At 41.9% G+C, this 24,752-nt stretch overlaps 1 protein-coding gene across 4 annotated transcripts in view; it reads right to left on the reverse strand.

The window, feature by feature from the left end:
* NIPAL3 (NIPA like domain containing 3) overlaps positions 1-24,752 on the reverse strand; it is a 74,521-nt gene that overhangs the window by 19,304 nt on the left and 30,465 nt on the right. For 3 of the 4 annotated variants that reach the window (XM_058304118.2, XM_071217656.1, XM_058304116.2), the window contains exons 6-11: positions 18,516-18,661; positions 15,503-15,599; positions 9,903-10,038; positions 7,928-8,016; positions 6,489-6,552; positions 2,920-3,014 (exon numbers count right to left, since the gene is read on the reverse strand). In XM_058304118.2, coding sequence (XP_058160101.1) covers positions 2,920-3,014; positions 6,489-6,552; positions 7,928-8,016; positions 9,903-10,038; positions 15,503-15,599; positions 18,516-18,661 — 627 coding nt within the window. Of the gene's footprint in view, positions 1-1,691; positions 1,724-2,919; positions 3,015-6,488; positions 6,553-7,927; positions 8,017-9,902; positions 10,039-15,502; positions 15,600-18,515; positions 18,662-24,752 lie in introns of all 4 variants that reach the window. The other variant, XM_058304117.2, reaches the window with a different exon arrangement.

Consider the following 24,752-nt stretch of genomic DNA (forward strand, 5'->3'; position numbering starts at 1 on the left):
AGTGAGACCCTGTCTGTGGAAGACCCACTGCTTCTGCAGTGCACAAGCCTTATCTGGTGGTCACTGGAAGGGCAGTTTAAGAGTCTGTGGTTTGGACTTCTTTGGAGGGTGGGATGAAGGAGTGCCTGTTCCTCAAGGAAGAGAGTTGGCCAACCAGTCATGAGTTAGCTTTTGGAGTTTGTCAGTGTCGTCCAGGCGAAGACTACCAGAACTACAACTACAGTTCAACAAACTTGGGTTTACTGACTAATTGCAATGAGGGAGATGCACACCACAGGGAGCCATGAGGTATCTCAATAAGAGAATGCTAGAAAGGACTTTTACAGGCTTGTTAGGATTTGGCTTGTTAGGTGATCTGTGATAGGTGATCTGGGCAGAAGGTTCAAGGAAGTGAGGTTTTGCTTTGGATTACAATCAGGGGTTCTCACCTTTTTTGTTCCATGGACCCCTTTGCCACTCAGGTGAAAACCACAAACCCCTTACTAAGCCCACACTATACTGTGAATTATGTAATAAACATATCACACCTGTACCAATATTCCCCACAAGAATGTTTTTTTGAATTTCAATTCAAACTTATGGACCCCTAGTTAAGAACCCCTGGATTACATGTTGTCAGGAAGTTTGGATAATTCTATGATTGGGGATCCTAATGAACAAATCTTATCTGGGAGGAAGGAAGGCTGGGCAGAGACTAAAGCTGTGACTGATAAAGAACAGTATAGGATTACGGGGTGGTCCTGCTTGTGTCTTGACCCAGCACGGTCAATAGGGTGGCCTTGGCTGATGTCAATGATCTGTGAAATTGCTGATGTTCATCACGGCCCAGCTATGGGCATCAGGCCAGCTCCCCATTATTTGGGGTAACTTTTCTCAGCCTCATTTTTCAAAAGAGTTTTTCAGGTGCTAGAATTTCTTAAAGCTTTCCAAACTGTGACATGGAGTGATCTTGCTTTGGGATTTGAATGCCTGTTGAATAGCAACTGGTATGTTGTAAAGATATCAATCTAGGCAGACCAAAAGCAAGGTCCCAGTGCTGGCCAGGAGAACCAAGTATCTAGAAAAGTAATTCTGTTTAAGCTTAGCTTTTCCAGCATTTTTATTCTTCATGTCTTACCTGTCATCGGGCCAAACAAGTATTTGAAATTTTCAGTGTTTTAAAGCAAAAGGGAAGCGAAACCAAATTTAACCAGGCATCCACCATGTCCCAGACACTGTGCCAGGAGCCTTTACACATACTATCCCACTACCTGGCAGTTTATAAGTGAGGATCAGAAGCCTTGGGGGAGCCAGGCATGTGCCCAAGGCCACACAGGGGGTAGGTGGTAGAGCTGGGATTTGAATTCAGGTTCATCTGAACTTTAAGCACATGCTCTTCATAGTCCAGAAACACAGGTAATCAGAGGGGTCTTATAAGCCACATCAATAGGGCAGGGTCTCCTTTGTCCAACATATGACTTCCCCACTGGTCACAAGGTACAAAGAGAAAGCTGAGAGCCACACTCACAAATAGACCACAGAATGCTGATATCTAAGATTACCTTAGGTTACCTTCTACTTTCCACCAAGAAAATACATATTTATATATGTATATACAAATATTTATACATATACACATATATATTTTATAAACACACAAACACACATATACATACACATACTTGCACGCACACACAGAGTTGACACCTCACCTATCTGGAATTCAGCTATCCAGCGCCCTCATCTATCCGGAACACAGCCGAGAAACAAGGAAGTAAGCAAAAAAGGCATCTGAGCAGCCAGATTAGATGTTAAAAAAATCCATGCACTAAAGCTCATGCACTTAGCTCCTAGGAGACACCTAAGAGCTCATTTACTGTGATTTTGTACACAATTCTAACAAGCTGGGTCAGATGAGAGGATGGATGTGGAGTCACTATAAGCAGGGAGGTTGGGAACAGCAAAATGACAGACAACAGTTTAACAGCAAGAGATGAGGGAATAAAAGAAAAAGTAGACACATAAACCCTGGGGCCACTTAATGGAGGGGCACCTGAGTCAGCCCTGAGAACACAGCTGTATCACAGCAATACAGGGTCAGACCTGCTCTTTATCAAGCAACATCCTATGGCCTCAGTGCATTTACACTCTGTGCATTAGACTGTGCCAATGAAAGGAAGAACATTATGCTTTGGAAAAAGTTCCATCTTATATTTTTAAAACAAAAATTAGTTTTGCATTGAAGAGTAAAAGTGGTCACTGGCAACCTACGGAATTTAGGCCCAGAAACTTAGAAGGGGCCAGCCTAATGCCTTAACTTTTCTAAATCTGAATCCCTTATGACTGGATGGGCGGCACTCCAATTCTCCGCAGACCTCACCACTCCCTACTGTGTAATATTTGTTGGCTTAAACAATTATGTTACTTTCAGGCCTTAGAGGCATTTGAGAGTGTGCCCTTCAGTGTGAAACCTCAGTTCCCTGGGAAATTTGACTTTAGAGAACAATGCACTCTCTTGTGGAATCCAGGGGACAGCATTACAGTATTTGAATTTGATTATCCTATTTTCCTCCCCTCTCTGATCAATCCATTCCAACTAGGTGAATGGATTTTTCCCTTTGCAGGAATGAAGCCTGGTATTACAGACCATAATTATACAAAGAGTGAATCAGGATTTTCTTTTAAAGATCCTGAAATAGACATGGTATTGACAAGAAGTGCCAGAAATCAAGTGAGGTACCTCAGCCACTGTATCCTCTTCTGCACACCAAGATTAAAAACAAACAAACAAAGACAGTGAGAGAAGGTCATGCCGTAACAGCACAGGACACCTTCCCTCTACCAAGCTCAGCAGTTGGCTGTCTGTTTTTTCAAATGGGAAATTGCAGTCATTCTATGTGGACAGGTTGGTCAGCTGGACACATGGGGCTTTAACGTTACCTGGCATGGCATCCATGGAAATATAGGGCTCGAATGGAGTAGCCTTCTTCCTGTTACGCGTGATTAAGAAGACACCTAGGAATGCGATGAGACACCTGAGGGATGGAGATAAGGGAGGGAGAGAAATAAGGCTGGGGGTGAGGTTGGGGGAGGGATGCTTTCAAACATAGTGGTGAGGAAAAGGTAAAAAGAAGGCTTGCAGGCTGCAGAGGAGAGTTCACTGCTGAGCAGACCTTACAGGCTGGTGGGCCTGAGATGGGCGGGGGGCAGCGATGCTAGCTGAATAATAACCACATGTGCAGTGTCCCCTGGCCCCCACCCTAAAGAAGCCAAATCAGAATAAATTAGACATTCCCTGCCAAAACTCTCAAGGTTCTTCACTTCCACTCAGCTGGTAGTCTCAGAATCTTACCTTAAAAATGTGTTGGTTTTTTTTTTTAATTGAAACATTCTTTATGAACTGAATTCAATCAATACAGAAACATAGAAAGTAAAAATTAGTAAAAATTGGAAAGTCTCTGTACTCTACCAAGTGGGCATATATTCTACAGGTTTTTTTTTCCCCTTTCCTGTAGCTTATATAAGCAAGGACACTTTCTAAAATTTGAAGCATAATATACATGCAGTAAAATACACAAACCCTAAATATAGAGCTAGACCAATTTTGCCTGTATATACATCACCCAGGTCAAGAAAGACAGCATCTCCACCCCCTCACCCCGCAGAGTTTCCTTGTGCCCCTTCGCAATCAAAGCCAACCCACTCCCAGAGGTACTGCTGACTGCTATCATTATCGATTAGGCTTGCCTGCTCTTGAACTTACTGAAAGTTAAACCATACCATATGTACTTTTTTGTGTCTGGCTCTTTTCATTCAATAAAAGGTTTTTAGGATTCACTCATCTTATTATGAGTATTGGTAGCCCATTATTTTTCATTGTCATGCAGGATTCCATTGTCTGAATATACTAAAATCTGTTTTTCTACTCTTTGGGTTGTTATGTCCAATAGTTAGAGCTGTAATATAAAAATTAGAATTATGTTATTATTAATTTCTATTGTATTTGAATTATTATTTACATGTATAAATGTTTGTTGCTATGCTATTTTTTATAATTGATTATAGTAAACCTATCCTGGCCTTGCACTTTTTTTTTTTTTAATTTATTTCTCTCCCTTCCCTGCTCTCCCCCTCGCCAGCTGTCTGCTCTCTGTGTCCATTCACTGTGTATTCTTCTGTGTCTGCTTCTATTCTTGTCAGCGGCACTGGGAATCTGTATCTCTTTTTGTTGAGTCATCTTGCTGTGTCAGCTCTCTGTGTGTGCAGCACCACTCATGGGCAGGCTGCACTTTTTTCATGCTGGGCAGCTCTCCTTACAGGGTACACTCCTTGCACATGGGGCTCCCCTATGTGGGGGACACCCCTGCGTGGCATGGAAATCCTTGCGCACATCAGCACTGCATGTGGGCCAGCTCATCACACAGGTCAGGAGGCTCTGGGTTTGAACCTTGGTAGGTGGACACCCTATCCTTTGAGCCAAATCTGCTTTCTGCACTCTCTTTTTAAAATCTGTAATATCTTTCAATCTATTTTTCTATATATTTTACAATTTTATAATACAGGACTTTTTAACGGCTAAAAAAATAGCCATTGATTATACACTTTGGATAGATCGTATGATATGTGAATATATCTCAACCAAATCCTTAATAAACAAATAAATAATTGTGTAGAATAGTGAAAAATAGCAGCTATCTACAGCAGGGGAAACAGAGATTGAGAGAAGAGGAATTTTCTTGTTTATTATTATTACTGAAATAATATTATTTCTGTATTCATTATTTAATAATGATTGAATTGATGAGAGCACAACTATGCAATTATACCAAATACCACTGATTGTAACTTTGGATAAATTGTATACTTTATTAACATGTATCAATAAAACTGAATTGTTTAAAAACAAGTCAGAAAACTAAATGTTTGAGAGGATGTGGAGAGACAGGAACACTTATTCACTGTTGGTGGGAATGTAGAATGGTACAGCCACTGTGGAGGACTGTTTGGAAGTTCCTAAGGAAGTTGAATATAGACTTGCCATGATAAGGTATATACTCAGAAGAACTGAGAGCAGAGACATGAATAGACACCTGCAAACTGATGTTCATAGCAGCATTATTCATGGCTGCCAAAAGTTAGAAAAAACGCAGGTGTCCATCAACTAATGAAAGGACAAACTGTGGTATGTTCACGCTATGGAAGATACTGTAAGAATGTGTAAGAAGAAATGAAGCTGTGAAGCATCTGACAACATGGGTGAACCTGGAGGACATTATATTGAGTGAAGCAAGCCAGACACAAAAGGACAAATACTATATGGTTGCACTACTGTGAACTAAATAGACTATGTAAACTCAACGGAATTAATAATTAGAATATAGGTTACCAGAAAATAGAAGGAGGATAAAGAATAGAAAGCTGAGGGTTAATCTGTACAGAATTGGTAAAAAGCCTGTTTGTAAATCTTTGTAAATAAATGGATATGGTGGGAGCACATCATACTGGTTTGTTGGTCACCAGTAAATAAAAAGAGGGTAGAGAATGAAGCTGAGGATTAATCTGTGCAGAATGGTTGAAAGATTGTTTGTAAACTTCTGGAAAGGAATAGAAACGGTGAAAGTATATGATGGTGTTTGTAACTAGCAGAGCTATAATATGGGTATGATAGTGGTGAAAAAGGAAAAACATAAAGACATTTATATTACTAGAAGGAAAGCTAAAAAATGCAACATGGGACTGTATAACATAGTGAAACCTCATATAAAATATGAATATGTGTGATATTGCATTTATAAGACTGTTATGAAATAGAAATACAAATATAGTAGAAGGAAACAGAATAGCAGCTATGTAGGGCAGGGGAAGCATAGAGAGATTGAGAGGTAATGAGTTTTGTTTGGTTGGCTGGTTTTTTATTCTTATGATTGGAATAATGAAAATGCTCTACATCATTGGAGTGATAAATACACAACTATGTGATTATACCACATTGATTGTACACTTTGGATGGATTTAATGCTTTATTAACATGTATCAATAAAATTGATTTGTTAAAAAATATTGTATTATCATTGTCAAATTGTCCTCTGCCATTAAAGTACCACCCACAGTGAGACAGAGGGCTGCTATTATCATCCTCTTGCCAGCATGGAGTATTATCAATCCTGTTAGTTTTTGCAAAATATGTGAAAAATGATATCTCACATAGCCTTAATATGCATTTTTTAAAAAAGTGTGAGGTGAGGTTGAGTCTTTTCATGTGTTGAAATGTGATATTTTAGAAATGACAAGGAGATTAAAGCCCAAAAGAGGAGAAAGTAGGAGATGAAGACTTTTTCCCTTTTTTTTGAGAGTAAAATCCTCACCCCTGTAGACAAATCTCCAAATCCCAACAGCCCACCAGGCTCTAAAGGATTTGTCTGAGCGTGAGAAGCACTAATGAGGAGAAAGGCAGCCTGCCGTGGAAGTCTACACGCAATCCCCTGCGCCAGCGGGCAAAAGGAACTCACCCCAGTGCGAACATGCAGATGTGCAGCGCGTCCTCCCCGATGAAGTCCAAGTAGAATACTGCACCTGCAGCAGCACATAATAGAAAATGCGGGTGAGCTGTTTTCAAATCACCCATTGGCCTTTCTGGCCAGGATTTGGTCAAATGCTCTTCTCTGCAGCAAACCAAAATGATCAAAAAATATTAAGACTGTGCCTGGTAAAATATTAGAAGAATGGAGCAAAAGCCATTTGGGAAACAGATTTTTTTACCCCAGGACCCCTTCCTATCTCCACCTTTTAAAAAAATTTTTTTGGGAAATAATTTTATACTCACAAAAAGAGCACAGAATTTCCATGTACCCTTCAACCAGCTTCCCTCATCACTGGTTAGATAGTGGATAGATATCACTATCTTCCATAATCATGGCATGTTATAAAAACAATGCTATTAACTAAACCAGTTTTTACGTACCCTCCTCTCCCTCTCTCACAGGATGGACAACAGTCTTTGCGTTTAAGTGGTCGGAGCTTTCTGGCCTCCCGTGGCCAGCAGCGTGGAGCGGCAGGGCCACTCGCGATGTGGGAGGTAGGAGGGGCGTGGGCCGCCACCCTCTCCCCAGCTGCCTCTCCTTTCGACCCTGACTGGCCTTCACTCTTCCTGGCCATGGTTCCCGAATGCATTTAAATCCTCGCACGGGGACAGCTGCTGACTGTTCTGGGTCAGTGCCCACTCGGTCCCTGGTATGCTCAGCACAGGCCCTCAAAGGCCTGCGAGTCCTGCCCCGTCCTACCTCTGCCAACAGGAATTGGGGCAGCACTAGACTAAAGTCTGGGGCTTGACAGCCAGGCCTTCTTCCAAGGCAGGAGCACTGGCTCTATCTGCCTTTTTGCTCTGAAGATTTTAGTCATTGTTGCCATTAAAACACTATATACCTGCAGCCTCTGAAGTCACCTCAGAAATAAAATTTAAAAAAAAGTTAGGGGTGGGATGCTGATTGTTTATTGAGCACCTATTGTGTTGCTTCACAATCATGCTTCATAGTCATGGCCCCTAATAACTACAGAGAAGAGATTCATGGGCCACTTGCCCAGGTGGGACTGTGGAGCCAGAAGACAGTGCAGAAAACTGTTCAAGAAATCTGGTCCAGGGCCAGCTAGTATGGAGTAGGGGGCATCTGAAATAGACTTATTGCAACTCTAGGAGGTAAATGTTAACACTTGCATTTTATGAATGTGGAACTGAAGCTCAGAGAGGTGATGTACCCAGAGCCACACAGTTAGTATGTGTCAGTGCTGGGATGCAAACTCAGGTCTGTCTAGCTCTAAAGTCTGTACTTTCACCATGAAACCATAAATGACTCCCCTGAGGCAGAAGTGGCCTCCTAACAGAGAGGCAGAGCCACCTCCCCTCCCTTCTCCCTGTTGCTAACCCAGAAATCTAGCAGTCTGCTCCCCTTACCTGCTGTGATAGCAATGGTTGTGGACAGAATGTAGCCCACACTGGCAATCAGAGAGGAGTCGTACATCTGGGAGGCCTGGCTTAGAAACCTTCAATACAAAAGCACTGCGGTCAGAGGGCTTTCAGGATATCAGAAATGCTCAGGTGAAGGCTGACGCAAAACAGGAAGGGGATGCGTGAAGGAACAGTGCTTGGGCTTCTACAGGTGCCATCCTGTGTCCTGGGGCACCGCGATCTCCGGGTCTGGGGGCCATGCCCTGCTCCCTTTCCTCCCTAGACACCGCCCAGTCCCCACCCCTGAGCAGCCACGCCTTCCTGGTCCCGCCCTTTGACACCTGAAATGCCGGGCTCTTCATCCATACCCCATCCCCATCAAGTCTGAAGAGCCAGTTCTGGGTCGCTTGCTCCAAGGCCCTCTGCTAGCACTTATTACATTCTGCCTAGAGTTTCATTATTCTTTTAAACAAATGTTTATCCTCAATTCAACAATAATGGGATCATGGAAATAAAATAGGAAAAGAGCGAAAACTAGAGTAATTTCTATCTAGAGATAAATACTACCAGATTTTCAGGATATATTTTTTGTCTGTTCTGTCTAGCATTTAGTTATGGTCACAGAGCTGCTGATTCTACAACATGCTTCCTTCACACCCAGGACTTATTCACCACTGAACTGCGACCATCTGTGTACCCAGCTGTCCACTCACCAGACGAGAGCGCCTGGAGGGCAGTGAGTACTACGCGTCATCCCCGTGTGCCTGGCACACAGTAGGCCCTCGGGGAAGGTGAGCTGACTGGGTGAAACAGAAGCCCCCAGGAGCAGGTGGGGCCTTCTGATTGGTCGCTGTAACCCCTGCAGTGCTCTGCACAGAGCCACGTGCTTCGCAGGAGCTCAACGGTGATGACTGGAATTGTTGGAGTAGGATGAAAAATATTAATAATCAAAATAGTAATTGTAACAGTGATAATCACAAAAGGAGCTAATATTTACTGGGCTTTGTGCCAGGGTCCTCTGCAGGAAGGACTGTTGTTCCTCTCCTTTGCAGGTGAAGCTGAGCAGGAAGCAGCAGAGCACAGTAGAAAGGGGCATGGGCTGGGGAGTCAGATGCTTGGGCTCACATCTCAGCCCCGCATCTTCCTAGCCTCTGAGAGCTCTGCCTCAGTTCCCCATGTGCAAAATGGGGATAGTATCGTATACTTCAAAGGGGAGTTGTGAGGTGTGAATGGCGTTCATGTAAAGCACAGGGCCGGGCTGGCGCTGAGCCCCCAGCCAACAGCAAGTACTCATGATCCCTGGAGGAGCTGGGGAGCTCCGGCTAATTCATTCTTTGGCACCTACGCAGGTCTGTCTCATGCGATATTCACAGAGCGCCTACTCCGTTCCAGCCCCTGCTGTGCACTGGGGAGTCAGACATGAAAGGGCCCAGGTCCTTCCCTCAGGGAGTTGCCAGCCCAGAGAGGGAGCCCAGCTGTAATTCCATCTGCACAGCTGAACCTCGGTACTGCTGCTTTTTTATTAATTTTCATGCTTAGAGAGAAACAAGCACCTCACTCTCCTACTTGAAATTTGTGGGCGAGTTCTTGAGGACGAGAAATGACAAACTTTCTGTTTTCTACCTAGCAGACAAGGAGGAGCCTCCTGGGGACATGCAGCTTCTTCTGAAGTCCCTACAACAGACGCCAGCCTTGGAGGAGGGAAGCGAGGCTGCCTCTGGGTGTGTATTTCTCATGTTTTGAGGCAGAGGGAAAGAACACATCCCATCTGGGGTTTCGTCTTTCAAGGGGCACAGAGGCCCTCCATGCCCCAACTTGGCAAATTAGCAGCGCCTCTCTCCACTATGCATGCCAAACCCTGGTGATAGGCTTCATTTGAATGTTCTGTCTTCATATGGCTTCAAATCCAAATGTAAACAGGCTCAGAAAATGGAAGGGACCCGCCTGGGGAGGGCCAGCAAGGAAAGAATGTGCAACTCACGCAGCCTGGTAGACAGCGGTCGCCACCATGCACACAAACATCACGTAGAAGATGGGGTAGTCGAGCTGCAGGTTTCCTTGTATGGACAAGACGAGCATCCCGGCCACAGCCTTCACCGTCACCACCGTCATCGAACCTGCAGGGTGGGAGCAAGGGCACCTCAGGGAATGGTGTGAGTCAGCCCCTGAAAGTCAGTCCACAGCTCCAAGGACTTGGTGGAAAAGACGGGAGTGTTCACGGGCAGGTTTAACCTGGGAGATCTAAACAGCAGGAAGGCCCTGTTGTACTGATCTTTGGTACTTCGCCCAGGACTGCTACCTGTGCTAATACAGCAGAGAAGGGAAGAGAAGCAAACACTGACAAGTAATTCCAAATGTTACTTCTAAACTACCAAGAACTGGCACTCAGTTCCAAATCCTGGAGTGCCTAGCACTGTGCCTGGCACATGGTGAGGGGGCAAAACAATCTGTGAATAGATAAAGAACTTTTCTGAGTGTCATTCTTATGGCAATTGCAGGGTAAAGATGTGGTGAGGAAAGAGCTTCGCAGGGCTTGTTTTGTTTTTTCTAATAGTCACTCATATTTTAAAAACATTTATTTAGATCAGAAGTCTCCAAGCATTTTGGAGTGCACGCCCTTATGCATTATGCACGTTCATTTCCAATATATGTGTTTATTTTAAAATTATATTCATGAAATTCTGCACATAAACGATATGCACATTGTAAAACATATGTAGGGAATAAAATTTAAAAGATGGAAAGAAAAACAATGTACGTTCTGGTATTTTCTTCTCGTACATGCTGTTAGGCCATCTTGCTCACCTCACATTGGGGACCAGTGCCTTATCAAATGGTACAGAAATGACTTCTGATTGCAAACTGTCAGATTCTCCTGCCCAAGCAGGGGTTAAGAGAAACAACCCCCAAGTATGGAATAGTGCCTTGTTCTGCCTGAAACTACTCTGCTTTCTTATTTTTCTCAGACTCTGCTTATTTAGCTTTTTCCTGCCAACAGCCCATTACACGCACTATGCTTAGCTGGGAAAAGTGCTGTTTAGACTAGTTTTCAAACATTTCAGATACACTCTTTCATCAGGTGCCCCTTGTTAGTGAGAATAGGTTGGAAGGGAACAAGACTCCCTACTCAAAAGGAGAGTTTTGGGGCCTTGATCCTCCCATTCCACCTTGAAAACAAAATCACCAAAGAATGAAGTACTGATACATACAGATGGACAAACCTCATAAAAACCATGCCTAGTGAGAGAAGCCAGTCAAACAAGACCACAGATTACATGATTCCATTTATATGAAATGTCCAACAGACAAATCTATAGAGAGACAAAGTAGATTAATCCTTGCCAGAAGTTGGGGAGAGGGAGAAATGGGGAATGACTGCTAATGGGTACAAGATTTCTTGGGGGGGATGACAAAAATGTTCCAAAATTAGATTATGAGACAATTACAACTCTGTACATACCAAAAACCACTGAATTGAATACTTTAAATAGGTGAACTTTATAATATAGAAATTATATCTCAAAAAGCTGTTTTTCAAAAAAACAAAATACAGGCATTTTATTGTGCTTTGCTTTACTGCATTTCGCAGAAATTGCTTTTTTAAAAAAAACCAATTGAAGGCTTGTGCAACCCTGTGTTGAGCAAATCTTTTGGTGCCTTTTTCCCAATAACATGTGTGCACTTTGTATCTCTGTGTCACAGTTCAATAATTCTTGCAATATTTCAAACTTTTTCATTATTATTATACCTGCTATGATGATCTGTGATCTTTGATGTTACTATTGTAATTCTTTTGCAATGCTATGAACAGTGCCCATAAAAGACGGTGAACTTAATATAATAGATAAATGTTGTATGTGTTCTGACTGCTCTACCAACCTGCTCTTCCCCCATCTCTCTCCCTCTCCTCAGGCTTCCCTATTTCCTGAAACACAACAATATTGAAATTAGGCCAATTAATAACCCTACAGTGGTCTCTACGAGTTCAAGTGGAAGGAAAAGTTGCGTGTCTCTTACTTTAGATCAAAAGCTAGGAATGATTAAGCTTAGTGAGGAAGGCATGTCGAAAGTCAAGACAGGACAAAAGCTAGGCCTCCTGCACCAGTCAGCCAACTTGTGAATGCAAAGGAAAAGTTCTTGAAGAAAATTCAGAGTGCTATTCCAGTGAATATATATTCATATTCCAGTGAATATGATAAGAAAGTGAAGCAGCCTTATTGCTGATATAGAGAAAGTTTGAGTGGTCTGGGTGGAAGATTAAACTGGCCACAACACTTCCTTAAGCCAAGCCCAATCCAGAGCAAGGACCTAATTCTTTTCAATTTTATGAAGGAGAAAGCTGCAGAAGAAAAGTTTGAAACTAGCAGAGGTTGGTTCATGAAGTTTGAGGAAATAAGCCATCTCTGTAACATAAAAGGTCAAGGTGAAGCATCAAGTGCTGATATAGAAGCTGCAGCAAGTTATCCAGAAGATCTAGCTAAGATAATTGAAGAAGGTGGCTATACTAAACAACAGATTTTCAATGTAGATGGAACAGCTTTATATTGGAGAAAAATGCCACCTAGGACTTGCTTCAAAGGACAGGCTGACTCTTTTATTAGGTGCTAATGCAGCTGGTGACTTTAAGTTGAAGCTAATGCTATTTACCATTCTGAAAATCCTAGGTTCTTCAAGAATTATGCAAAATTCTACTCTGCCTGTCCTCTATATATGGACCAACAAAGCCTGGATGACAGCACATCTATTTGCAACATGGTTTACTAAAATTTGAAGCCCACTATTGAGACCTGTTGCTTAGGAAAAAAAGAGTCCTTTCAAAATATACTCTCATTGACAATGTACCTGGTCACCTAAGAGCTCTGATGATGTACTTAATGTTGTTTCAATGCCTGCTAACTCAACATCCATTCTGAAGACCATGGATCAAGGAATCATTTCAACTTTCAAGTCTTATTATTTAAGAAATACATTTCCTAAGGCTATAGCTGCCACAGATAGTGATTCCTCTGATGGATCTGAGCAAAGTAAACTGAAAACCTTCTGGAAAGGATTCACCATTCTAAATTCCATTAAGAACATTTGTGATTTACGGGAGGAAGTAAAATTATCAGCATTAATAGGAGTCTGGAAGAAGGTGACTCCATCCTCATGACTTTGAGGGGTTCAAGACGAGGTGGAGGAAGTTAACTATAGATATGGTAGAAATAGCAAGAGAACTAGAGTTAGAAGTAGAGCTTAATATGTGACTCATTTGCTGCCATCTCATGAAGAACCTGAACAGATAAGGAGCTGCTTGTATGGATGAGCAAAGAAAGTTGTTTCCTGAGATGGAATCTAGTCCTGATAAAGATGCTATGAATACTGTTGAAATGACAACAAAGTATTTAGAATATTACATCAACTTAGTTAATAAAGCAGTGGCAGGGTTTGGAGGATTGACTCCAGTTTTGAAGCTCTACTGTGGGTAAAATGCTATCAAGCAGTCTTGCATGCTACAGAGAAATCTTTCATGAAAGGAAGAGTCAATCAATGTGGCAAGCTTCATGATTGTCTTATTTTAAGAAATTGCCACAGCCACCCCAACCTTCACTACCCTGATCAGTCAGCAACCATCAACATCGAGGCAAGACCCTCCACCAGCAAAAAGATTATGATTTGACTCACTGAAGGCTCAGATCATGGTTAGTATTTTTTAGTGACAAAATACTCTTTAAGACATGTACAATGCTTTTTTAGACATAGTTCTATTGCACACTTACTAGGCTATAGTATAGTGTAAACATAACCTTTATGTGCACCGGGAAACAAAAAAAACCCTTGAGACTTGCTTTATTGAGATATTCACTTCAATATTCCCTTTATTGCAATATTCCCTTTATTGTGATATATCGGCTTTACTGCAATACTTGCTTTACTGCAGTTGTCTGGAACCAAAGCCACTGTATCTACAAAGTATGCCTTTAAGCAACCCTTGTCCTGTGACATAAATCACCTGTGGCTATGGTGGGGGCTCACTGCAGGAAGGCTCTTGTGCTCAGCTCATGGAATCCCACTGGCATCCACCCTGAGATCTGGGTGTTCTCTTATGCCCATGTTTGGGGAGGAGGACAGCGTGGCTTAAAGAGCGAGAGTCACCAGCCCAAGGCCAGAGTCACCCACGCCTGACGCCAAGCCCACTTGTCCTGCAGCCCACTTCTTCTCCAAGAAGAATAGGGTATTTCTCACAGCTCTACTTAGTATGTTACACTATATGCTGGTTATATCCTTGCCTTGACCTGATTTAGGAGCCACTTCCCCTATCACACCCATACCTCTAATGGGGTTCTTAACCAGGGGTCCATGAGCTTGAATTAAAATTAAAAAACAACATTATTCTTGTGGGGACATGTTGGTGTGCGTGTGATACATATATAAATAATACACAGTATAGTGTGGACTTAGTAAGGAGTCCATGGTTTTCACATGACTGGCAAGGAGGTCTGTGGAACAAAAAAGGCTAAGAATCCCTGCTCTAAAAGGAAAGAAACAGAGCAAAATCAAATTTTGCCTCTAAGTCCTAAATTAATTTCTAATCTTTGATAGGTTTTGAGAACTCACTTGTTAGAAATTTTTCCATCTCTGACTTGTCTCTACATAACTTCTTAAACCACCTCACATCTTAACTGCTTTCTTCTTTTTCATCATATTGTCACTGCCCAAACTTATACTATTGATGAATTTATCTGCTTCTTTACTGGTGTTTCTTCCCTTTAGAAAGGAGGCTCCTTGAGGACAGGGGTTTCTCTTTTCCAATGGCTGTATTCACAGTCCCTGCTCTTGGTAGACTCTTGGAAGAATGCTGACAAGGCAGCATGACAGACTGATAAGAGCTGTCTCCAGTCAGCAGGGACCCAGCTCCTTGCAGTGGCCGGTAGACAGATAACCTGAGCAGGCCTCGACCGGTCAGCTTCTGTATCCAGAGGTGTCAAAACTATTAAAAATTGTTGTGTGCTGCCTTAGCAGACATCTTACTTTTGCTAAGCCCCTTGTCTCAACACTGACCTCTGGCCTAGTTAATAAGCAGTTTTCCAGCCCTGGGGCATAAACTCCACTAGAGCCCAAACCTGTATGAACAGCTACCACTCACAGACCTGTGCTGGGGTTTGGCCATCGCTGGTCCCAAAAGGTAAGCCCAGGCCATTCACCTTTCCCCCTGCATTTGCTGTAAATGAATCAGTCCTTGACTCCTGTGGGAAACCTACTAATCTCCGCCCCGGACCACAATGAAGGCACCAGCCCACAGGTCCCCCTTGCTCCGCTTACGTGTTCCTCACCTGCTGACTGAGCCCCCGGAGCTAGTCGTGCTTCCTGTCACCCCCCTCATGGTACCCCTCTCTGGGACCTGTGAGGAACAAACTATCTCTTCTCATGCATTATGGGTGCAGTCTCCCATTGCATCACACCTGACCTCCACTTGGGCCCAAATTTAAAATCCAATTTAGCTCATACAGAACAAGAGGCCACAGGTGCACAACAAAATCCGTATTTCCTTTTGGTGGTACATGGTGGCGGCAAAACCCGATCACTCAGACCCCTACTTACCCAGCAACGCCACCAAGAGGAGGATCACGACGATGTTGTTGGCGTTCTTCTCCTTGTAGAAGTACAGCAGTAAGCAGAACAGAATGATTTCCACGAGCTAAAGGAGGCAGCAAGGGAGGGTGTCAGAGCGGGTCCCAGAGATAGGCAAGACCGGGAAACCCTGATGGGCTAGGCCAGAGATCATATGGCCAACGGCAGCAAAATCACAGACCCTCAGAGCTGGAAAGGAATCAAAACACCCAGTGTTTCCCGAAATAGTGATAGACATCCTGTGGACAAAGAGAAAACCCTGAGAGAATCGCTCCGACCACTGGACGGTACCAAGAAGGACTTGACCGCTGGCTCCCTGCAGGGCTTGGAGGGTGACGTGACAGCCTCACAGCTGCCTGTCTGGATGGCCAGCATTCATCAGCTGAGATGGCCTCTTCCCACTTCACCACTCCATGGCTGCCCCATTAGAACCCCATGAAAAACACAGGGAGACCCTTGCTCACTGAAGAGGAGAGCCCTTTGGTCAAGGGTACCAGTAGCCACTCACCTTCCTCCTAACCAAGCCTCCCGTGTGTGTGAATTGGAAGAAAAGAAGAGGATGGCACTTGGGTCAGGGAGGCCTGGGTTTGAAGTTGGTGCTGTCTCTACATTAGCTGTGTGACCTTGGGCATTTAACCTCTCTATACCTCAGTTACTGCCTTTGGGAAATAGGAATAATAATTCTGACCTTGCAGGGCCATGGCAAATAGCAGTTAATAAGAGCTTGCACTTAATGAACATTTATTATATGCCAGGCACTATTCAAGCATTTTATCTATACTAAACTTATTAAGTTTGCATCCTAACCCTATGAAGTAGATAATATCAAAATCCCAAGCTAGTAAACGGCAGAGTCACGTCTTGAATCCAGACAGTCTGGCTCCAGGGCCCCTGTGCTTTCTCATTAGGCTACACCAAAGACAGGAGGCCTAGTGCCTGTTGTTTAGAAGGTACTCTATCAGTAGAAACTTAACCATTAGACACTGGCAAGTCTGAAGTTTGAGAAGCTTCCTTCTTTTGCATCAACAACTTGTCCCTTCTACACCTTAAAGGCCCAGACATTAGGCATTACTTTCCTAAGAAGTTAAGCCAGCCCCACTGCCAGCAAAACCAAAAAGGAAAACGACAATGGCTCAGTTTCATTTGCCTACTCCAACCCCCTACTGAAGTTTTACCTATTATAAACATAACACAAGGAGTAATGGGAATTTTGAAGAGAAATTTTTTTTTTAAATTCCCCATAATTAGAGTACCATACAACACAGCTGTTTTCATTTTCCTTGTTTCTTCCTTGCCTTTGTCCCAGTGAATACATATTTTATCTGGTTGTCATCATAGTCAACGGACAATTTTGTGGTGGGCCGTTTTTAGTTAGCATAAACAATTTTCATGTTTGATGAAATTGTACAATTATCTTAAATTGCCGCAGAACACTCCATCAAGCAGATGCACAGTAGCTCATCAACATGCCCAGCCATTGTGCATGCATTCAGGTGGCCCCGATTTCTTGGCCGTTCGTCATGATGGTTAAAAGCAGGCTGGAACAGCACTTGGCGTGCTATCATAAGACGGCTGTGTATATGTTGGTCCCTGCTGATAGAATGAGTTACGTGAACATGGCTCATTTATTTTTTATGTCCACAGAGTCTGGCACACAGAAGACACTCAAATATTTATTAAATTTGATTTGGCCAAATCTCTTGAGCTGGCGACACAGCCTCCTAGTCATGAGCAAACAAGACCAACCAAACCATTATTGAGCATTTGCCATGCATTGGGGGGATGAACACATGACCTCATTATTTCCCCTGGGAGGCAAGACCCTTTACAGAGAAGAAAACAGAACTTCTGGTTGAGAGCCTTGGCCAAGGCCACATAGCACGTAAGGGATTTGAACCCAGGACTCCAAGTGAAAAGCCCCTGTTGTGGGGAAAAGCTTTCCCTGAATGAGGTGGGTCTTGAGCTTTCTCCCACCAACCTTTCTCCCAGCCTCCTTCTGAGGCTATTCCACAGTAAACTCTGGGGCTGACTGACAGTAGGTAGAAGACACAGCCCCAATCTTGGAAAATCTATCCTCTGCCTTGTGGGCAATCTGAGGAAGAGGGATGTTCTGGGCTGCAGACTCAATCAGGGCACAGGCCTGGGGCAGAGGGAAAATGGTGAGCATCTTTGTCCACAGGCCATGGCAGAAGGAAGGTGGCACCTGAGGCCTACAAGAGAAGCTCTGCTCTTTCTGGGTGCCTGTGACAGTTCTGTGCAACTCACGTAACTCCTCTGAGCTCGTCTTCTCATCCATAAAGTGTGTGGGGGGGACGGACACTGACTTTACATAAAAGAGAGCTTAGCACAGTGCCTTTCACAGAATGGGCATATTTTAGCTTCATCAAATACCTTAGATTTTTCCTTCCTCAGTTTATCTATAGACCTGAAGCAGGAAAGAATTGGGGCAAAGGCTGGAGCTCTGGCTGGGAGGGTCAAGAGACAGTTTCCAGTGTTTCCTGCATTTCTATCAGCTTCTATCAACTGTGTGATACTAGGCCAAAAATGTTAAGATTTCATAATCATTTAAAACATTAATTTTTTTCTCACCATGAAAGTATTAGTGATTCACTGTAAATTTAGGTGATCTAGAAAAAAAAGAGGAAATTAAAAATCCAGTCATAGTTCCATCTCCCAGAAACAACTACTGATGGCATTTCTGTGGTTTTCTATCCAGTCTTTATAGATACATTATATATATACATATATATATATATACACTTACATGTACCTCTAAAAAGATATATTCAGTTTTAGGCATTACAACATAAGTGAAAAAAGCATTTTCCAATGAACCACATACTCTCTGCATGTGTGCTCTCCAGTATCTGAAAAACACCATGGTTTATAAGAATCCCCCATTGTTGGGGATTTAGGTTTCTGGTTTCTAGAATTCAATCCTTCATCTCGCCATCTTGGGCAGAGGACCAGAGGCTTCTCTTACCATGTATAAGAGAAAAGGCCAGCTCACAAGGTGCCTGGTGATGTTCTCCCCTGTCATCTTCTCATGACTGTTGGGTGCGAATGTCACCAGCAAGTAGGTGCCCACGACAGCCAAACCACAGCCAACAAAGGACAAGACATAACGCCCTGCAGGGAGGACGAAGAAGGAAGATTGTCACAGGGCTCGCTGTAGAACACGGCTGCAGTACTCTCAGCAATGAGAAAACAGGCTTTTGGTGCAAAACACAGTGAACTCTTATTGTTGGTTTTTACTTCACTTTAAAGAATATATGGGGAAACGGACTTTGGCCCAGTGGTTAGGGCGTCCGTCTACCACATGGGAGAGGTCCGCGGTTCAAACCCCGGGCCTCCTTGACCCGCGTGCAGCTGGCCCATGCGCAGTGCTGATGCACGCAAGGAGTGCTGTGTCACGCAGCGGTGTCCCCAAAGTAGGGGAGCCCCACGTGCAAGGAGTGCACCCCATAAGGAGAGCCGCCCAGCGCAAAAGAAAGTGCAGCCTGCCCAGGAATGGCGCCGCCCACACTTCCCGTGCGGCTGACAACAACAGAAGCGGACAAAGAAACAAGACACAGCAAAAAGACATAGAAAACAGACTCCCGGGGGAGGGGAGGGGAATTAAATAAATAAAAATAAATCTTTAAAAAAAAAAAAAAAGAATATATGATCTTCCTAATTTTTTTAAAGTTAACTAAGTAAAACATGCATACACAAAATTGTCCCATGAATTTTCACAAAGTGAACACATCCCTAAAACCAGCACATAAGCCCCACTTGTGTCCCCTTCCAATATTAGACCCCAGCCCTAGTGCAACACTATCCTGACTTCTAATAGCACTGACAGTTTTGCTTGTTTTTGTACTTTATATAAATGGATTCATTGAGCATGTTCTCTAGTTTCTGGCTTCTTTCACTCAACATTATATTTGCAAGATTCATCTGTGTGTGGCCTGTAGTGATAGCTCATTCATTCTCAGTGCTGTATAGTGTTTCTTTGTGTGAATGTGACACAATGTATTTTTCCATTCTAGAGTTGATGGGCACTTTAGTAGTCTCCAGTTCCGGGTTAAAACCAATAATGCTGAGTAAACTGTTCTGATCGACCAAGATGGCAGCATAAGATGCTCCAGGGTGCTGTTCCCCCACAGTCTTTGAACAACTAGAAAAAACAGGTAGAGCCATGTTTCTCAAAACTCCAAAAACAAGCAAACAAAAACCAACCAAACAACAACAAAAAACAGATAAAGGGTTGCAGTAACTAGACAAGAGCTGAATCAAGAAAACACAGCTTTAAAAATTGAAGAAGCAGCTCTTGGTGCCTTAGCTGTCTCCCCCAGTTACTCCCCTGAACAGGATACAGCCAGCCTGAACTCTTATTGGGGTCCCTGGCCCTGTTCAGAAAGGAGAATAGTAACCCCTATGAGCATTCTGGGGTACCTGTATGTTGGTGCCAATTTATCCATTGGCAGCCTGAAAGACTGGACCAGGAAACTCAAATCAGGCTCACCCTCCCAGCACTTGCCCTACAGGCAGAAGTAGCTTGCAGGCAGATGAAAAAAGTAGTGTGAGAAACAATTAAGTCAAAACATCTTGGGGCAAAGGATTATCTGCTTTAAATTATATAACAGAGCACCCAGGAGAAATCTATTTCACAGGGAAAGGGGGCATTCAAACTCCAGTACACAGGAATTTCTAAGGCCATGAGCAAGCTCAAGCCTAGGAAAAGAAACAGAGGCTCAGAAAAGATGTAGGGGACCTTGTGCTTCACTTTCACCTCGCGCTAATCTTCTTGAAAGGAGGGCTAAGTTCTGAAGGAAACCACAAGTTAAAGCAAAGCCAATTTGCAGACAGTGAAAGGTGCTTTTTGTTGTGGCTTGTTTGTTTTTATTAGCTCCTAAAATTCAAGGAATTCTGTCATATCACTACCTGGATGCAAACCTAAGGAACAGACAGCTCAGGAACTTAATCCCAGAGTTACCACATTAAAATATTAAGCTGTGCCATGTGCAGTAAAAGAGTACAAGACAAAGAAAGAAACAGAAAATGATGGTGCTTCCAAAGGAACAAGCTAAAAACCCAGTAACCATCAACAAAGGATACCAGACTTTGGACATACTGGCCAAAGACTTAAAAAATATGATCCTCAATATGTTCAAGGAAATAAAGGAAAACAGAGAGAACTAAAGGATACCAGGAAAACAAAGAATGAACAACATGAAACTCTAACTAAAGACAGAAAATTTAAAAAGGAACCAAACAGAAATCCTGGAGTTGGACATCACAATAACAGAAATGAGAAATTCCCTAGAGGGTTTCAACAGGCGATTGGAGCTGACAGAAGAATCAGTAAACTTGGACAAAACAAATGAAACGATTCATAAAGAAAGAAAATAGAATTTTAAAAAAGCAATCAGAGCTTAAGAACTCATTCTATGAATCTAATATCACCTCTCTATCAAAGTTATATAAAGATACCACAAGAAAATTGCAGACCAAAACCCCTTATGAATATAGACATAAAAATCCTCAATAAAATATAAGCAAACCGAGTTAAACAGCACATTAAAAGTATAATACACTATGATCAAGTGGGATTTATCCTAGGTATGCAAAGATGGTTCAACATAAGAAAATTAATTAATGTAATATAACACATTAACAGAATGAAGGAAAAAAAAAAAACAACCCAACATGATCATCTCAATTGACACAGAAAAGGCATTTGATAAAATCCAGCATCATGCTGGATAAAAGCACTTAGAACAAACACCAGGCATAGGAGGGAACTTCCTCAACATGATAAAGGGCATACATGCAAAATCTGTAGCTAACATAATACTCAACAGTAAAAGACTGAAAGCTTTCCCTGAAAGATCAGGAACAAGACAAGGATCCCCACTGTCATCAATGCAATTCAACATTGTACTGGAAATTCCACCCAGAGCAATTAGCAAAGAAATAAAAGACATTCATATTAGAAAGGAAAACGTAGAACTTTATTTGCAGATGACTTGATTCTATAATAGAAAATCCTAAAATAGCCACAACAAAGCTACTAGAACTAATAAATGAATTCAGCAAAGTGGTGGGGTACAAAACCACCTTGCAAAAATCAGTAGTGTTTCTATACACTAGCAATGAAAAATATGAAGAAGAAAGCAAGGGAAAAAATCCATTTACACTAGCAACTAAAAGAATCAAATATCTAGGAATAAATTTAATCAAGAACATAAAGAACTATACACAGAAAACTAAATAACACCACTAAAGGAAATCAGAGAAGACCTAAATATATGGAAAGACTGTCTATGTTCATGGATTGGAAAACTATTAGGTTGGTGCAAAAGTAATTGTGGTTTTGTTTTGTTGAAATTTGCCTTTTGATAATGGAATACAATCTTAAATAAATGTGGTTGTTATACACCATTTTAATGTTCATTTCTTGCTTTATGTTTTTTTTTGCTAATGACTTATTTCTTGCTTTTTATTTTATATTTATTTTAGACTATGGAAATGATGTTAGACAAAAAGCAAATTTGAGCGATTTTCTAATTTGAGTCCAAAATGGGTCATAAAGCAGCAGAGACACCTCACAACCTCAACAACACATTTGGTCAGGAACTACTAACGAACATACAGTGCAGCAGTGGTTCAAGAAGTTTTTCAAAGGAGATGACAGCCTTGAAGATGATGAGCGTAGTGGCCAGTCATTGGAAGTTGACAATGACCAACTGAGAGCAATCATAGAAGCTGATCACCTTACAACTACACGAGAAATTGCCGAAGAACTCACCATCAACCTTTCTATGGTCATTCGGCATTTGAAGCAAATTGGAAAGGTGAAAAAGTCTGATAAGTGCCTCATGAGCTGACCAAAACTTGAAAAAAATCATCATTTTGAAGTGTTGCCTTCTCTTATTCTACACAACAACAGTGAACCATTTCTCGATCAGATTGTGATGTGTGGCAAAAAGTAGATTTTATATAACAACCGGTGACAACCAGCTCAGGGGTTGGACCGAGAAAAAGCTCCAAAACACTTCCCAAAGCCAAACTTGCATGAAAAAAAAAGTCATGGTCACTGGTGGTCTGCTGCCAGTCTGATCCACTACAGCTTTCTGAATCCCAGGGAAACCATTACATCTGAGAAGTATGCTCAGCAAATTGGTGAGATGCATCGAAAACTATGCCTGCAGACAGCACTGGCCAACAGAAAGGGCCCAATCCTTCCCCACGACAATACCCAACCACACGTCGCACAACCACTGCTTCAAAAGTTGACAAATTGGGCTATGAAGTTTTGCCTCATCTGCCATATTCATCAGACCTCTTGCCAATCGACTACCACTTCTTCAAGCATCTTGACAACTTTTTCCAGGGAAAACATTTCCACAACCAGCAGTACACAGAAAATGCTTTCCAAGAGTTCACTGAATCCTGAAGCACAGATTTTTACACTACAGGAATAAACAAACTTTTTTCTCAATGGCAAAATGTGTTGATTATAATGGTTCCTACTTTGATTAATAAAGATGTATTTGAGTCTGTTATAATGATCTAAAATTCACAATCCAAAACCACAATTCCTTTTGTACCAACCTAATATTGTTAAGATGTCAATTTTACCCCAAAGTGATCTATAGATTCAAGGCAATCCCAAATTTCCAACTGTCTTCTTTGCAGAAATGGAAAAGCCAATCAAATTTATATAGAAGGGTAATGTCCCCAAATAGAAAATCTTATTTCAAAGCTACAATAATCAAAACAGAGTAGTACTGGCACAAGAACAGACATATAGACCAATGGAGTGGAACTGAGAATTCAGAAATAAACCTTCACATCTATAGCCAAATGATTTTCAACAAGGGTGCCAAGTCAACTCAATAGTGAAAAACTAATCTCTTCAACAAATGGTACTGGGAATACTGGATATTCATGTGCAAAATAATGAAGGTGGACCCCTACCTCTTATTGTATAAAAAAATGAACGCATCATGGATCAAAGACCTAAATAGAAGAAGCAAAACTAAAAAACTCCTAGAAAAAAACAGAGGGAAATGTCTTCAGGACATTGAGTTAGGCAATGGTTTCTTAGACTTTACATCAAAAGCCTGAATAACAAAAGAAAAATAAATAAATGAGACTTCATCAAATTTAAGAAACTTTCATGTATCAAAGGGCTTCATCATGACAGTAAAAAGACAGCCCAAAGAATGGGAGAAAATTTTTGGCAACTGTATATCTGATAATATATAAAGAAATCCCACAACTCTACAACAAAAAGACAAACAACCCAATTTTTAAAATGGGCAAAAGCCTTGAATAGACATTTCTCCAGAGAACTTATACAAATGGCCAAAAAAAGTACATGGAAAGATGCTTGACATCATTAGCCATTAGGGAAATGAAAATTAAAACCACAATTAAATGCTACCTCACATCCACTAGAATAGCGACAATTTAACAAAACAAAACAGAATAACAAGCACTGGAGAGGATGCAGAGAAACAGGAACACTCATTCAGTGTTGGTGGCAGTGTAAAATGATGAACTGGAAAATAGTTTGGCTGTTCCTCAGAAAGTGAAGCTTAGAATTACCATATGACCTCGCAATCCCACTTCTAGGTTATGCCCAAATGAACTGAAAGTAGGAACTTGGATAGATATTTGCACGCTAATGTTCCTGAGGGCATTATTCGCAATAGTCAAAAGATGGAAGCAACCTAAGTGTCCATCAACAGATGAATAATCAAAATGTGGTATATACATACAATAGAATATTATTCAGTCATAAAAAAAGGAATGGAGTTCTGAAACATGCAACAATAGATGAAGCTGGAAGACATCATGTTGAGTGAAATAAGGCAGACACAAAAGGACAAATATTGTATGATCTCTCTGACATAAATAATCAGAATAAGCAAGTTCATAGAATCAGAAACTAGAATACAAGTTACCAGGGCCAGGCTGGAGGTAGGAAATGGGGAGCAAATGCCTAATGAATACAGAATTTGTTTGGAGTGATTGAAAAATTTTGGTAATGGATGACAGTGAAGGTAGTACAACATTGTGAATGTAATTAACACTGCCAAAATACATATTTGAATGTGATTAAAAGGGGAAATTTTAGGTTATATATGTTACTAGAATAAAAATTTTTTAAAAACCACATAGGACTATACAACACAGTGACCCCTAATATGAACTATGGACTATAGTT

The sequence above is a fragment of the Dasypus novemcinctus genome, chromosome 9 (assembly GCF_030445035.2).
Source record: "Dasypus novemcinctus isolate mDasNov1 chromosome 9, mDasNov1.1.hap2, whole genome shotgun sequence".
Classification (NCBI taxonomy): Eukaryota; Metazoa; Chordata; class Mammalia; order Cingulata; family Dasypodidae; genus Dasypus; species Dasypus novemcinctus.